The sequence below is a fragment of the Pongo pygmaeus genome, chromosome 9 (assembly GCF_028885625.2).
Source record: "Pongo pygmaeus isolate AG05252 chromosome 9, NHGRI_mPonPyg2-v2.0_pri, whole genome shotgun sequence".
In the NCBI taxonomy this organism is placed as follows: domain Eukaryota; kingdom Metazoa; phylum Chordata; class Mammalia; order Primates; family Hominidae; genus Pongo; species Pongo pygmaeus.
In genome coordinates, this window is record NC_072382.2 from 18,521,016 (window position 1) to 18,534,094 (window position 13,079).

General features: G+C 38.5%; 1 protein-coding gene across 1 annotated transcript in view; it reads right to left on the reverse strand.

Annotated features, from left to right (window-relative positions):
• LOC129007442 (putative fatty acid desaturase 2-like protein FADS2B) overlaps positions 1-13,079 on the reverse strand; it is a 42,664-nt gene that overhangs the window by 19,105 nt on the left and 10,480 nt on the right. The window contains 2 exon segments of the mRNA XM_054438355.2: positions 9,122-9,223; positions 10,559-10,756. Of these exon segments, the coding sequence (XP_054294330.2) occupies positions 9,122-9,223; positions 10,559-10,756 (300 nt within the window).

A 13,079-nucleotide genomic window follows, 5' to 3' on the forward strand; every position in this document is an offset into this window, starting at 1 on the left:
AAGGAAATAGAGACACAAAAAACCCTTCAAAAAATTAATGAATGCAGGAGCTGGTTTTTTGAAAGGATCAACAAAATTGATAGACCGCTAGCAAGATTAATAAAGAAAAAAAGAGAGAAGAATCAAATAGATGCAATAAAAAATGATAAAGGGGATATCACCACTGATCCCACAGAAATACAAACTACCATCAGAGAATATTACAAACACCTCTACGCAAATAAACTAGAAAATCTAGAAGAAATGGATAAATTCCTCAACACATACACTCTCCCAAGACTAAACCAGGAAGAAGTTGAATCTCTGAATAGACCAATAACAGGAGCTGAAATTGTGGCAATAATCAATAGCTTACCAACCAAAAAAAGTCCAGGACCAGATGGGTTCACAGCCGAATTCTACCAGAGGTACAAGGAGGAGCTGGTACCATTCCTTCTGAAACTATTCCAATCAATAGAACAAGAGGGAATCCTCCCTAACTCATTTTATGAGGCCAGCATCATCCTGATACCAAAGCCTGGCAGAGACACAACAAAAAAAGAGAATTTTAGACCAATATCCTTGATGAACATTGATGCAAAAATCCTCAATAAAATACTGGCAAATAGAATCCAGCAGCACATCAAAAAGCTTATCCACCATGATCAAGTGGGCTTCATCCCTGGGATGCAAGGCTGGTTCAATATATGCAAATCAATAAATGTAATCCAGCATATAAACAGAACCAAAGACAAAAACCACATGATTATCTCAATAGATGCAGAAAAGGCCTTTGACAAAATTCAACAACACTTCATGCTAAAAACTCTCAATAAATTAGGTATTGATGGGACGTATCTCAAAATAATAAGAGCTATTTATGACAAACCCACAGCCAATATCATACTGAATGGGCAAAAACTGGAAGCACTCCCTTTGAAAACTGGCACAAGACAGGGATGCCCTCTCTCACCACTTCTATTCAACATAGTGTTGGAAGTTCTGGCCAGGGCAATTAGGCCATAGAAGGAAATCAAGGGTATTCAATTAGGAAAAGTGGAAGTCAAATTGTCCCTGTTTGCAGATGACATGATAGTATATCTAGAAAACCCCATTGTCTCAGCCCAAAATCTCCTTAAGCTCATAAGCAACTTCAGCAAAGTCTCAGGATACAAAATCAATGTACAAAAATCACAAGCATTCTTATACATCAATAACAGACAAACAGAGAACCAAATCATGAGTGAACTCCCATTCACAATTGCTTCAAAGAGAGTAAAATACCTAGGAAACCAACTTACAAGGGATGTGAAGGACCTCTTCAAGGAGAACTACAAACCACTGCTCAAGGAAATAAAAGAGGATACAAACAAATGGAAGAACATTCCATGCTCATGGGTAGGAAGAATAAATATCGTGAAAATGGCCATCCTTCCCAAGGTAATTTACAGATTCAATGCCATCCCCATCAAGCTACCAATGATTTTCTTCACAGAATTGGAAAAAACCACTTTAAAGTTCATATGGAACCAAAAAAGAGCCCGCATCACCAAGTCAATCCTAAGCCAAAAGAACAAAGCTGGGGGCATCACACTACCTGACTTCAAACTATACTACAAGGCTATAGTAACCAAAACAGCATGGTACTGGTACCAAAACAGAGATATAGACCAATGGAACAGAACAGAGCTGTCAGAAATAATGCCACATATCTACAACTATCTGATCTTTGACAAACCTGACAAAAACAAGAAATGGGGAAAGGATTCCCTATTTAATAAATGGTGCTGGGAAAACTGGCTAGCCACATGTAGAAAGCTGAAACTGGATCCCTTCCTTACACCTTATACAAAAATCAATTCAAGATGGATTAAAGACTTAAATGTTAGACCTAAAACCATAAAAACCCTAGAAGAAAACCTAGGCATTACCATTCAGGACATAGGCATGGGCAAGGACTTCATGTCGAAAACACCAAAAGCAATGGCAACAAAAGCCAAAATTGACAAATGGGATCTAATTAAACTAAAGAGCTTCTGCACAGCAAAGGAAACTACCATCAGAGTGAAAGGCAACCTACAAAATGGGAGAAAATTTTCGCAACCTACTCATCTGACAAAGGGCTAATATCCAGAATCTACAATGAACTCCAACAAATTTACAAGAAAAAAACAAACAACCCCATCAAAAAGTGGGCGAAGGATATGAACAGACACTTCTCAGAAGAAGACATTTATGCAGCCAAAAAACACATGAAAAAATGCTCACCATCACTGGCCATCAGAGAAATGCAAATCAAAACCACAATGAGATACCATCTCACACCAGTTAGAATGGCAATCATTAAAAAGTCAGGAAACAACAGGTGCTGGAGAGGATGTGGAGAAATAGGAACACTTTTACACTGTTGGTGGGACTGTAAACTAGTTCAACCCTTGTGGAAGTCAGTGTGGCGATTCCTCAGGGATCTAGAACTAGAAATTCCATTTGACCCAGCCATCCCATTACTGGGTATATACCCAAAGGACTGTAAATCATGCTGATATAAAGACACATGCACACGTATGTTTATTGCAGCATTATTCACAATAGCAAAGACTTGGAACCAACCCAAATGCCCAACAATGATAGACTGGATTAAGAAAATGTGGCACATATACACCATGGAATACTATGCAGCCATAAAAAATGATGAGTTCATGTCCTTTGTAGGGACATGGATGAAATTGGAAATCATCATTCTCAGTAAACTATCGCAAGAACAAAAAACCAAACACCGCATATTCTCACTCATAGGTGGGAATTGAACAATGAAAACACATGGTCACAGGAAGGGGAACATCACACTCTGGGGACTGTTGTGGGGTTGGGGGAGGGGGGGAGGGATAGCATTGGGAGATATACCTAATGCTAGATGACGAGTTGGTGGGTGCAGCACACCAGCATGGCACATGTACACATATGTAACTTACCTGCACGTTGCGCACATGTACCATAGAGCCTAAAGTATAATAATAATAATAATAATAATAATAAAAAAATAATAATAATTTGACAAATCCAAAAAAAAAAGTAAAAGTTTTAGAAGTATTAAAAAAAAAAAAAAAAGAAAAATCTTTGTCAAGTATACTGAAGCATTAATGGTATTGATCCTTAAGAGTGGTTTAATTTTCTACCTGTAATTTTTTCTGAATTCTGCATACTATCTTCAATAGATAAATATTTTACTAATGAAAAATAAAGATGGTGAATAAAAGCATCAATCTATTTAAAAAAAAAAAAGTTGGCATGTTGGGATATTCAGTTTTTCCTCCTTTATGTTAATCATTTACAGAAGAATGAGCAGCAGTAGTAGTTTTTGTTGCCTATTTGACATAGCTTAGCAACCAGTCTATACATGTTCTAGTCTGCTCGGTCCAATGCAATAGCCATTAGCACATGTGGCTATTGAGCACTTGAAAAGCGACCGAATAAAGACAAGCTGTATGTATAAAATATCTACTGGATTTTGAATATTCAGCATGAAAAAAGGAATGTAAAATATTTCATCAATAATTTTTACATTGATTACACGTTGAAATAACACTGTTTTGAATATATATGGAGTAATAAACTTACCTTTTAAATATGACTATTGAAAAATTTAAAATGCATATGTCACTTTAATGTGGTGCATTATATTTCTGTTGAAGCATGCTGGTCTGGATACCATACCTCTGTAGTAGAAGGGGATAGCTCTTTATTTGAAAACCTGTAAGCATTAGCATTATCTTTCCATAGTCTTCTTTGCAGTTGTTTCTTAGCAACCCCCCTCACATCCCCAATTAACACTCCCTAGCCTTCTTGCAATCCTCCAGCCTGAGTCCCTATCCTGAATCTTATGCCTGAATGGGGACTTTCCAAATATATATATATATTTAGATCTCTCTCTCTCTCTCTCTACCCCCCACCCAGAAGGGGGGGACAGAAATTGTTAAGTGTAGTTTGTGACATGTTGAGCTTGAGTATCATGAAATATCATATATATGATATATATGTGATATATATGTGATATATATATGTGTATGTGTGTGTATGTATGTGTGTGTGTATATATATATATATACATATATATTTGGATATTTCATGATACTCACTCCTCAACATGTCACAAAATATACTTAACAATTTCTGTCCTCCCTTCAAAGGCCCCATCAGTGCTCTGTGTTTCTTCCATCAAATTTCATATGATGGGTACAAAGTTACAGCTAGACAGGAAAAATAAGTTTGGTGTTCTATTACACATAGGGCAAGGGTCCCCAACCCCCAGGCCATGAACCACTACCAGTCTGTGGCCTGTTAGGACCTGGGCTGCATAGAAGAAGGTGAGTGGCAGGCGAGCAAGGGAAGCTTCATCTGTATTTACAGCTACTCCCCATCATTCTCATTACAGCCTGAGCTCTGCCTCCTGTGAGATCAGCTGCAGCATTAGATTCTCATAGGAGCACAGATCCTATTGTAAACTGCACATGTGAGGGATCTAGGTTACAAGCTCCTTATGAGAATCTAATGCCTGATGATCTGTCACTGTCTCCCATCACCACAGATGGGACCCAGTAGTTGCAGGAAAACAAGCTCAGGGCTCCCACTGATTCTACATTATGGTAAATTGTATAATTATTTCATTATTACAATTTAATAATAATAGAAATAAAGTGCACAATAAATGTAATGTGCTTGAATCATCCTGAAACCGCACCCCACCCACTGGTCCATGGGAAAATTGTCTTCCATGAAACCAGTCTCTGGTGCCAGAAAGATTGAGGACCACTGCAGTAGGGTGACTGTAGCTAACAATCAGGTATTATATATTTCAAGATAACTAGAAGAGAGGATATTGAATGTTACAACAAAGAAACGATAAATGTTTTAAGTGATGAATATGCTAATAACCTTGACTTGATCATTACACAACGTACATATGTATTGAAACATCACAGTGTAGCTCATAAATACATACAATTACTATGTGTCGATTATAAATAAAAATAAAATAAAATGATAAAAGATTTTTAAAATTGCATATGACCCACTTAATCTTACAATTGTGTATTTATTCACACATTCATTATTTATTTTGAATTATGTCCTAGGTATCAGATACTTACTGAGTGAGGCATTTGGAACATAAAGATAAACATGATAAAATGGGGTTTCCACACTTAGGAAACATATAATCTAATGGGAGCAGTAGACAACTGAACAAGGACAATGTGATAAGGAGAGATTCTCCTTTTTCAATTAAGTCCCCTGAGAACCAATGTTTGGATTCTTCCACCAGCTGACTGTACTCTTTTAGCCAATGACTATCTGTGGTGAGTAGTAATGTGGGAGTCTGGTTTGGATCCATGATATGACAGGGAGCAGATCTTAACAGGTAAAGCTCAGAATAACAGTCTGAGTAATTATGGGTGTGATCTAAATAAATACCTTCCCTTGGCCCCTCTTTCTGGAAGCCACTATTTCCAGAGACAAGGGAAAGAAAGTACTCCACAGGCAAGAGAGGATTATCAGCTGCATGCCAAATAGGCTGCCCCTTCGCCAAATTCTAGGCAGGAACAACCCTGTCATTCCTCATTTCCTCATTAGGTCTATTCTCAGTGCAGTAGAAAAACGGCGGGGAACATCACACATTGGGGCCTGTTGGGGGGTGAGGGGCTGGGGGAGGGATAGCATTAGGAGAAATACCTAATGTAAATGATGAGTTGATGGTTGCAGCAAACCATCATGGCACATCTATATCTATGTTTGAAACATGCACATTGTACACATGTACCCTAGAACTTAGAGTATTAAAAAAAAAAAAAAAGAACAAACCCCGGCTTTGGAATGAAACCAACCTGAATTTAATTCCTGCTTGGCCATCTATTTAGGTGTGTGACCTTGAGCAATTTCCTGATCTGTAAAATGGATGAGGCTTCTTAGAGGATTGCAGAAAATAACATGCTTGACACTTTCCTTTTCCTTACCAAAATAAAATGTTTTAGGATGTCATCATGGAATCAGTATAGGCCAGAATTGATTTCTAGGAAGATCTTAATTTCAAATGTTCTGTCCCACTATCCCTATAATGAGACTTGATTCTTAGTTTTTTTATATGCGCATACTGATGAATATGAAAAACATGCTACAAGGAGTCCACTTTGATTTTAGTATTGCACAGTAGTCCAAAATGTATGCAAACATTTCATGGTTTATTTTGGGAAGTGCTCTTTTATTGTACAAACACTGGAAAGACCAGAGCATATACATTTTTGCGCAGTTGGTGAATGAAAACTCTAAAAAATCTCCATATTGGTGCCTTTTCCAGGAGGTGGTGGGGGGAGGTAATTGACATGAAGTTAACTTTTAAACTTTAAAATTGTGATGCATGTCTAAGGCGGGGATGTTGCTATTTATATTATAATTTTCTTTGTCACATCCTCCCCGCCCACCTTCCTTTTCCACAGGTAGTTTTCTCTCCTGCACATAGTTGAAGCCAATGTTCATTTTGCTCATGAGTCACTGTTTTTATCTGCAAAAAAGGCAGAGTACACTTGATTTGCTTTTAGAGCCATTTCCCATTTTCTTACTCAGTTCACAAGTCATCAAGGTTATATTCATTTCAACTAGTGCAAAATTGTTTCTGGAGACACAACTTACATAGGAATAGATGTGTAAAAATCTGGATCAATGGGAAAGCAGTGATTTTTTTTTTTAAGTGCCAGCATGGGTGGGGCTGATCTGAAATATTTCACATGCTGGCACTGAATCAACTGCCAGCTACCTCCAGGGCAGATGAATCTTACCTTTCCTCTGACTCCTCAGAACAGAGGAGGAAAAATGGGATGCTCTATTACCTGGAACTCACAATAGCAGAAGAAACCGCCTCTGCTTTTATTCTGTGCTAAGTATGTCTGAGTGAATCCAGAAACAGCCTCATCTATCTTACACTGGTGAAGAGAGGGTGGAATAGAATGCCCATAGGAATTTTCTGGTCAAATGTGAGCTATCACATGAAATAACAACTTATTATTCATTCTAACTATTTTGGGGGACACGTCTCCAATACGAATCAAAATCCAGCTCTGTGTTATCTGATTGACTTAAGGCTCAAACTGCTCAATGGGAGAGAGGGTAGATAAAAGTAGGTGATTCCAGGTACCTTGCAACTCAGTGATGATGTGATTTATCTCCATCTTCTTAATACTTCAATGATTAAATATTTTTCTTATTGATTCTGAGTCTTCATTTTGATTATGGAAAGACTGTTCCTAGTATTAGTAACAACTAACAATTATTAAGCATTTCCTGTATGCCAGACACTTTGTTGAGCATGACACATGAGTATTGCGTATAATCCTAACAACATCCTTATCAGGTTGAAGCCATCATCTATCATCATTTTACAGTTGAAGAAACTGAGGTTCAAAATTATTAAGTAATTTGTTCAAAGTGGCTCAGCTCATGAGTGCCTGAATTCTCACAGAAGGCAGGTTCATTTTTGCAGGTTAGAATCACCTGGGGAACTTTCAAAAAACACTGATGTCTAGACTGTACTGGGGATGAATTTAGAATATCTAGAGATGGTGCTTAGGCATTGGGACTTTAAAAAATAACTTCTTTGGGTGGCTCCAAATGATAGCCAGCATTGAGCAGCTCTGCTCTAGTGTCTGCATTATTTAGTGCTGTGCTATGAATTCTCCACTGACCAGTTTATGGCCATTGGCTTAAATACTTAACCCCTCTGAACATGAATTTCAATTGAAAATTAGGAGTGCTATGTCCTCACGTCATTAGAATTACTTGAGAAAATAGCCTAACGGGGGAAGTTCTGAATCTGGCACTTGTCAGGCTCACACAATGTGAGTCCCCATTTGTGTTTCCTTATCATTTGCTGTAAGTAGTTACTGCTCACTACTTTCTGTGGGCCTGACTCCAGCATTGTCTTCAGCCTTTTATTAGTTGGCTACTTCCAAGCCACTAAGGGCTGGGGAAGCAGATAACCAGAACGAGATATATGTATAAAATCACTGTGTTAGGGAAGAACTAATAGGCTCCGAGTCAGTGCCCATAGGTTTTTCCTAAGGGGTCCTGCTTTGAATGCAAGGATTTGGTTTAGTGGAAGGCTCAGAGGCATTTGCTTCCCTTCTAGGCCAGAGTACATAGTCACCAAACCCTAGAAAGTTCTAGAAAAGCAGAGATCTAGTTTAACTCCTAGTACTACTGATGGGAACACTGAGGCCCAGAGATAGAATGTGATTTACTAAAGATCTCACAATGAGCACTGTCAGAGCCAGGGCTAGAAGCGATGCCTGGAAGTCCTGCACTGTTAACTGGTTCATTCATTCACTCATTCTTTCTTTCTTTATTTCTTTCATTCTTTCCTTCAACGAAAGCTTATTGAAGTCCCCCCCCCCGCCCCATGCACCAGGCACTCTCCTGGGTGCTGCACTGCAGTGGTGCATAGGACAGTGTACCTGCTTCCTGGAGCCCAAGTAAGGGGGGATAAGACCAGCTGTCACATCACTACCTGCTTTTTCCAGCAGTCTGGATTTTCGCAATCCTCCACTCTTGAACAGAGCCATCTGGCTTTTCCTGACTAGTCTTTCTGTTCACTAGTATCTGTTTTGCATCTTTTCCTTTATTTCTTCATAGCTGCCTCCTCCTTGCCCCCACCCTTAGGACTAATCAGGCTTGCTGGTTTCCCCTAGCTTCCCAACAATAAATCTTCAAATCCCTTCTAAGAATATTCCCACTTATGATTTCACAATGCACATCTTCATTTTCCAAGGCACACACTTTCTTCTGTGAGGTGGTTCCTTAGGGTGGGGGGTGCCAGGGATTTAGCCAAAGTGTCTACCAGGGTAATACAAAATATAAGAGCTTCTTAAATAGAACTAAATAAATCCTCACAAAAAATTTAATTTAAAATTCTCATTTCAGCACATATTTTATAGTGTTGCATTATATATTAGTACATATTATCTACCTTGTTAGTACACTTACATTTATTTGTGGGGTATCATAAATATTTTTTACTGATATCAATGCACAAACATGGGAGCCACTCCTTAGGGACTCATGTTCAGGAATCCCCCTCATGCTCCCTGACGTCCCGTACCTTGAGATGGCACATCACAAATTTATGCATCACGTGGTTCCACTTGGACTTCTTAAATATGGAAAGGTGCCCCACGTCATGCTGCAAAAATGCACTCTGAGCCTAGGAGAGATGAAGTTACTGTTAGAGAAATTGGGACCCTAACAAGAAATCAATCAATGAGTCCCGTAGTAGATTCACAACCTTATTTGGGAACAGTGGGTGATCTTGTTCAACCTCCAGCCAAAATTAGTTTCTGTTTCCCATACATATCCTGCCTGTTCTTTCCAACTTTTATGCCTTTGTTGTCTCAGCCTGGAATGCTCTCCTTGTCACTTTCAAAGGTTTCCAGTATGGAGTGCAAAGACCATGGTCTTTGGTGTCAGACAGATTTGAATTCTAAACTGTTCTTCACCACTAATGAGCTTCACAACTCTGGGCAAGTTACTCAGTAGCTCTCACCTTCAGTTCTTCATCTGATAGAAGGGGACACTAATACCTGACTCATGGGGTTGTTGTGCTACGTACCTATATGTAAAGTGTCCAGCTTATGCTAAGCACTAAACAAATATTTGTTTCCTTTCTTGTTTCCAAAAGTCACTTTTCAAGAAATAAAACAAGAGGATTTAAGAAAAAGAATCAACATCCAGAATTCTGGAAACTGGAAACACATTGCAGTTAATTCTCTATGAAACCTCTTCCAATGATCTAATGAGACTTAAATGCTCCTTTGTGCTCCAACAGTACATGCTTGTTCCTCTCTTTGGGATTAATATCATTGATTTGTGCCAGGCAGTGTGTTTAGCTGTTTGTGAAGGACTATTTCCTCCACTAGGTGACTTCTTTCTCAGGAGCAGGGAGCATGTTGAGTTTTCCTTTGTATCAACAACATGGTATCATGCTCATAGAAGGCTACATTCAGAGATTCATACTTCATTCAACAAAGATGTATCAAATGCCCTGCTAAGTGTCAGTTGCTGTTTGTCATTTATGGAGGAACTCACATGTTCTTATTCTTACATAGGATATCACATCTGCCCTTGAAGAATTCATGGTCTGATGCATTGATAAATGTTGATTGATTAAAGAATGAAAGATAAATATGTGTGTTGCATGGCTAAGGACAGAACTTCAATCACTGAGATGGTGGGGCTAAAACAGGGCAAACAGCAGCAATTGTCATTAATTAAACATTTACCATAGGCCAGACACTGTGCTTTATATTTTACACGTTTGCCTGATTAGTCCGTCTCAGAATAATTCCACATTCATTATTATCCTCACTTTAGAGAGGAGAGAACCAAAGCCCAATGAAGCTTGGTCACTTGCTGGTAAGTGCCTGACAATGATGAGTACCTTTCCAAGAAGTGTTAGGCAGCAGCTGACACCAATCTAAAAACAGAAGAAATTCTGAGCCTTTCTATGAGGACGCTGCCTGGGCTTAGTATACCTGCTTACCTGAGAAATTGTGAGAAGAAAGGAAATGAATATAGTAACAGGCCAGCCACTGCCAAAATGATACACCATTAGCCATGCCAGCACTTCCAAAATTAAGATCTGGGCAAAGTGAAGAAAGAAGAACCCCAGGTTGGCATGGAACATGTTCATAGCCTCTGCGATCCTCTGCAATTCTTGGAAATCTTTCACCAACTGGGACTATGAAATAAATATTCAAAGAGTAAATTAGCTCTTTCAGGGGAAAGGGAATACAGATGAACATAATTAATAATTTATTTTATTAATTTTGTATACATCTCTTCTATTAATATAATTTTATTAATACATTTAATTGTCCAAAATTAAAACCCCAAAACAATGAACCAGCAAATAAAACCTTAAAACAAAGTTTATGACTTGTAAACTGTCCTAAAGCTGTTATGGAATTCAGAATTAGATTTTTTCAGGGGAGGGGGAAGGAGAGGAGAATGCAGTGGAGAGATACATGCACCTAACTGTCGCCTTTTAAACCACCAGAATTATTTCAGGTGTTGAGTGAGCTCTGGTTCTGTTTGGGGGAACTTGATCATCTATATGGATCTGTGTTACCATAGTTACTGGTATAGTTTACAAAGTGCTTTCCAGGCCATCAGTTGCTTAATGTGTAGAAAGGGTTATTTCCTGAGAGATGGAGATCATAGAACAATATAGTTCACTTAGATTAGCTTTCAGGATGAATTTTCTGAGAGCTGCTTAATGGATCCCCCAAAACAAGGCAGGGCTTATTAGCGTGTGTGTACTCGGTTGGAGAGGTCTCGTTTAAGGGCCCTGTGTGTATGTGCATGTATGAGTGTTCATGTACAACATTAGCATTGGTTTACAAGCTTGCCACATCATACTGTGGAGCGCACAAGGTTAGAAAGAAATAGCTCTTGGCTTATTGACTATTATGGGTTCGAAACTAGGACAGCTGTGAAAGTGACCAGGTTATGAGAACTATAACAGGGTTGTACAGATGTAAGAAAGGAGAAATGTTAGAAACAAAAAAAGAAAGAGCTATGAAAATAATTCTAGAAGCCAAAAATTTCAAAATTCTCAGACACAACTTTTAAAGGACCTACTGCCTGGCAAAAGTTCTGGACAGGCTCATCTCCCAAGCCCCCATCAATCTCAGAATTCTTGTGGCCACAGATTATTTTAATAATTATCTAATATTAATTTGTTATCTCTAGGGTGCCTCCAGCCTGGTCATCTTTTGCAAAACATTTATTGCAGAGTTGAGGGAGGTCAGCAAAACCCAGAAGAGTGACTGGGTTGAAGTTGTCAACAAGTCAGTGACAGGTGGTGAACTTAAACCCACACCTGACACACAATTTTATGATCAAATACTAATTTTCTATATACAGCAACTTGAATATCCACATAAATGTATTAAAGAAAATTTATGGTAGACCTTTATCTCCAGAGACCAACACTCTTTTAGATAATGATTATCTGATAGGTCTCAGTCGTTAGTGGGATTTTACTTTTCTTACAGAAAAAATTTAGGAAAAACAATAAAGTTTTGCATCACCTTCACTTTTTAACCTAGAGCTACCTGACCCAAATGATGGGGACATATCTGAAAGTTTTAAAATTACTAGTACCATCATCAGTTCATGATTATGATAATAAGATAAATGTATTGAGCATTTACTGTGTTCCAGGCATTGTTCTAAGCACTTTAAATGATGACTTTACTTCTTTCAATTGTTTTCCCAATGACTCTCATAAGGTTGGTACCATTGTTTTCGGTATCTTATGGGGGAGAAACTGAGCCAAAAGAGGTTTGGGAACTGGCCTAGACTCACACAATCTGAGAATGGCAAGGTTAGGGCTTGAGTGCAGGCTGTCCATCCTACCAACCCACTCTTCAGAACAGAGCTGTGCTGTGGGATGAACATGGGCCTAAAGATTGAGCTTAAGTATTAGTCTCAGATTTGCCCGTAACCAGTTCTGTGTCCTCAGATTAGTCCTGCTCACTTTGTGAGTCTCTTTCTTCATTTTTTAAAGAGAGAATAAAATCCTTGCTCCCTCTGCTTCACAGGGGTCTATGGATCCACACGTTATAAAAATTATTTCAAGAGTCAGGCAAATGTAAGCTGTTACAAAAAATAAATTTTAAAAAATGGAATTACTCAATATTAAGTAAAATTCCTCTCGGCGTGATGTAAAACCATCCCAGTGAATTTTTAGTCCTATGGAGACTCTGTCCTTTAGAAGACAGTATTCATGTAGCCAAAATATTAAAGAAAGAATGGCATTTTTACTTGGGAATACCTAAAGGATTGGAGCCAGAGAGAAGTGATTTGGAGTCTCAGCTCTTTGATACACCAGCTGTCGGACTTTTAGAAAGTAATTTATTTTCCCTGAATGATAATTTCCCCAAATGTAAAAAGGCTGTAGTTAGGATACAGTGACAGCTTTCAATCAGTAGTTGTTTTTGGAGTTCCTACTACATGTTGATCCTGTGAAAGGAGGTCTTCAAGACACAGGGATAAGA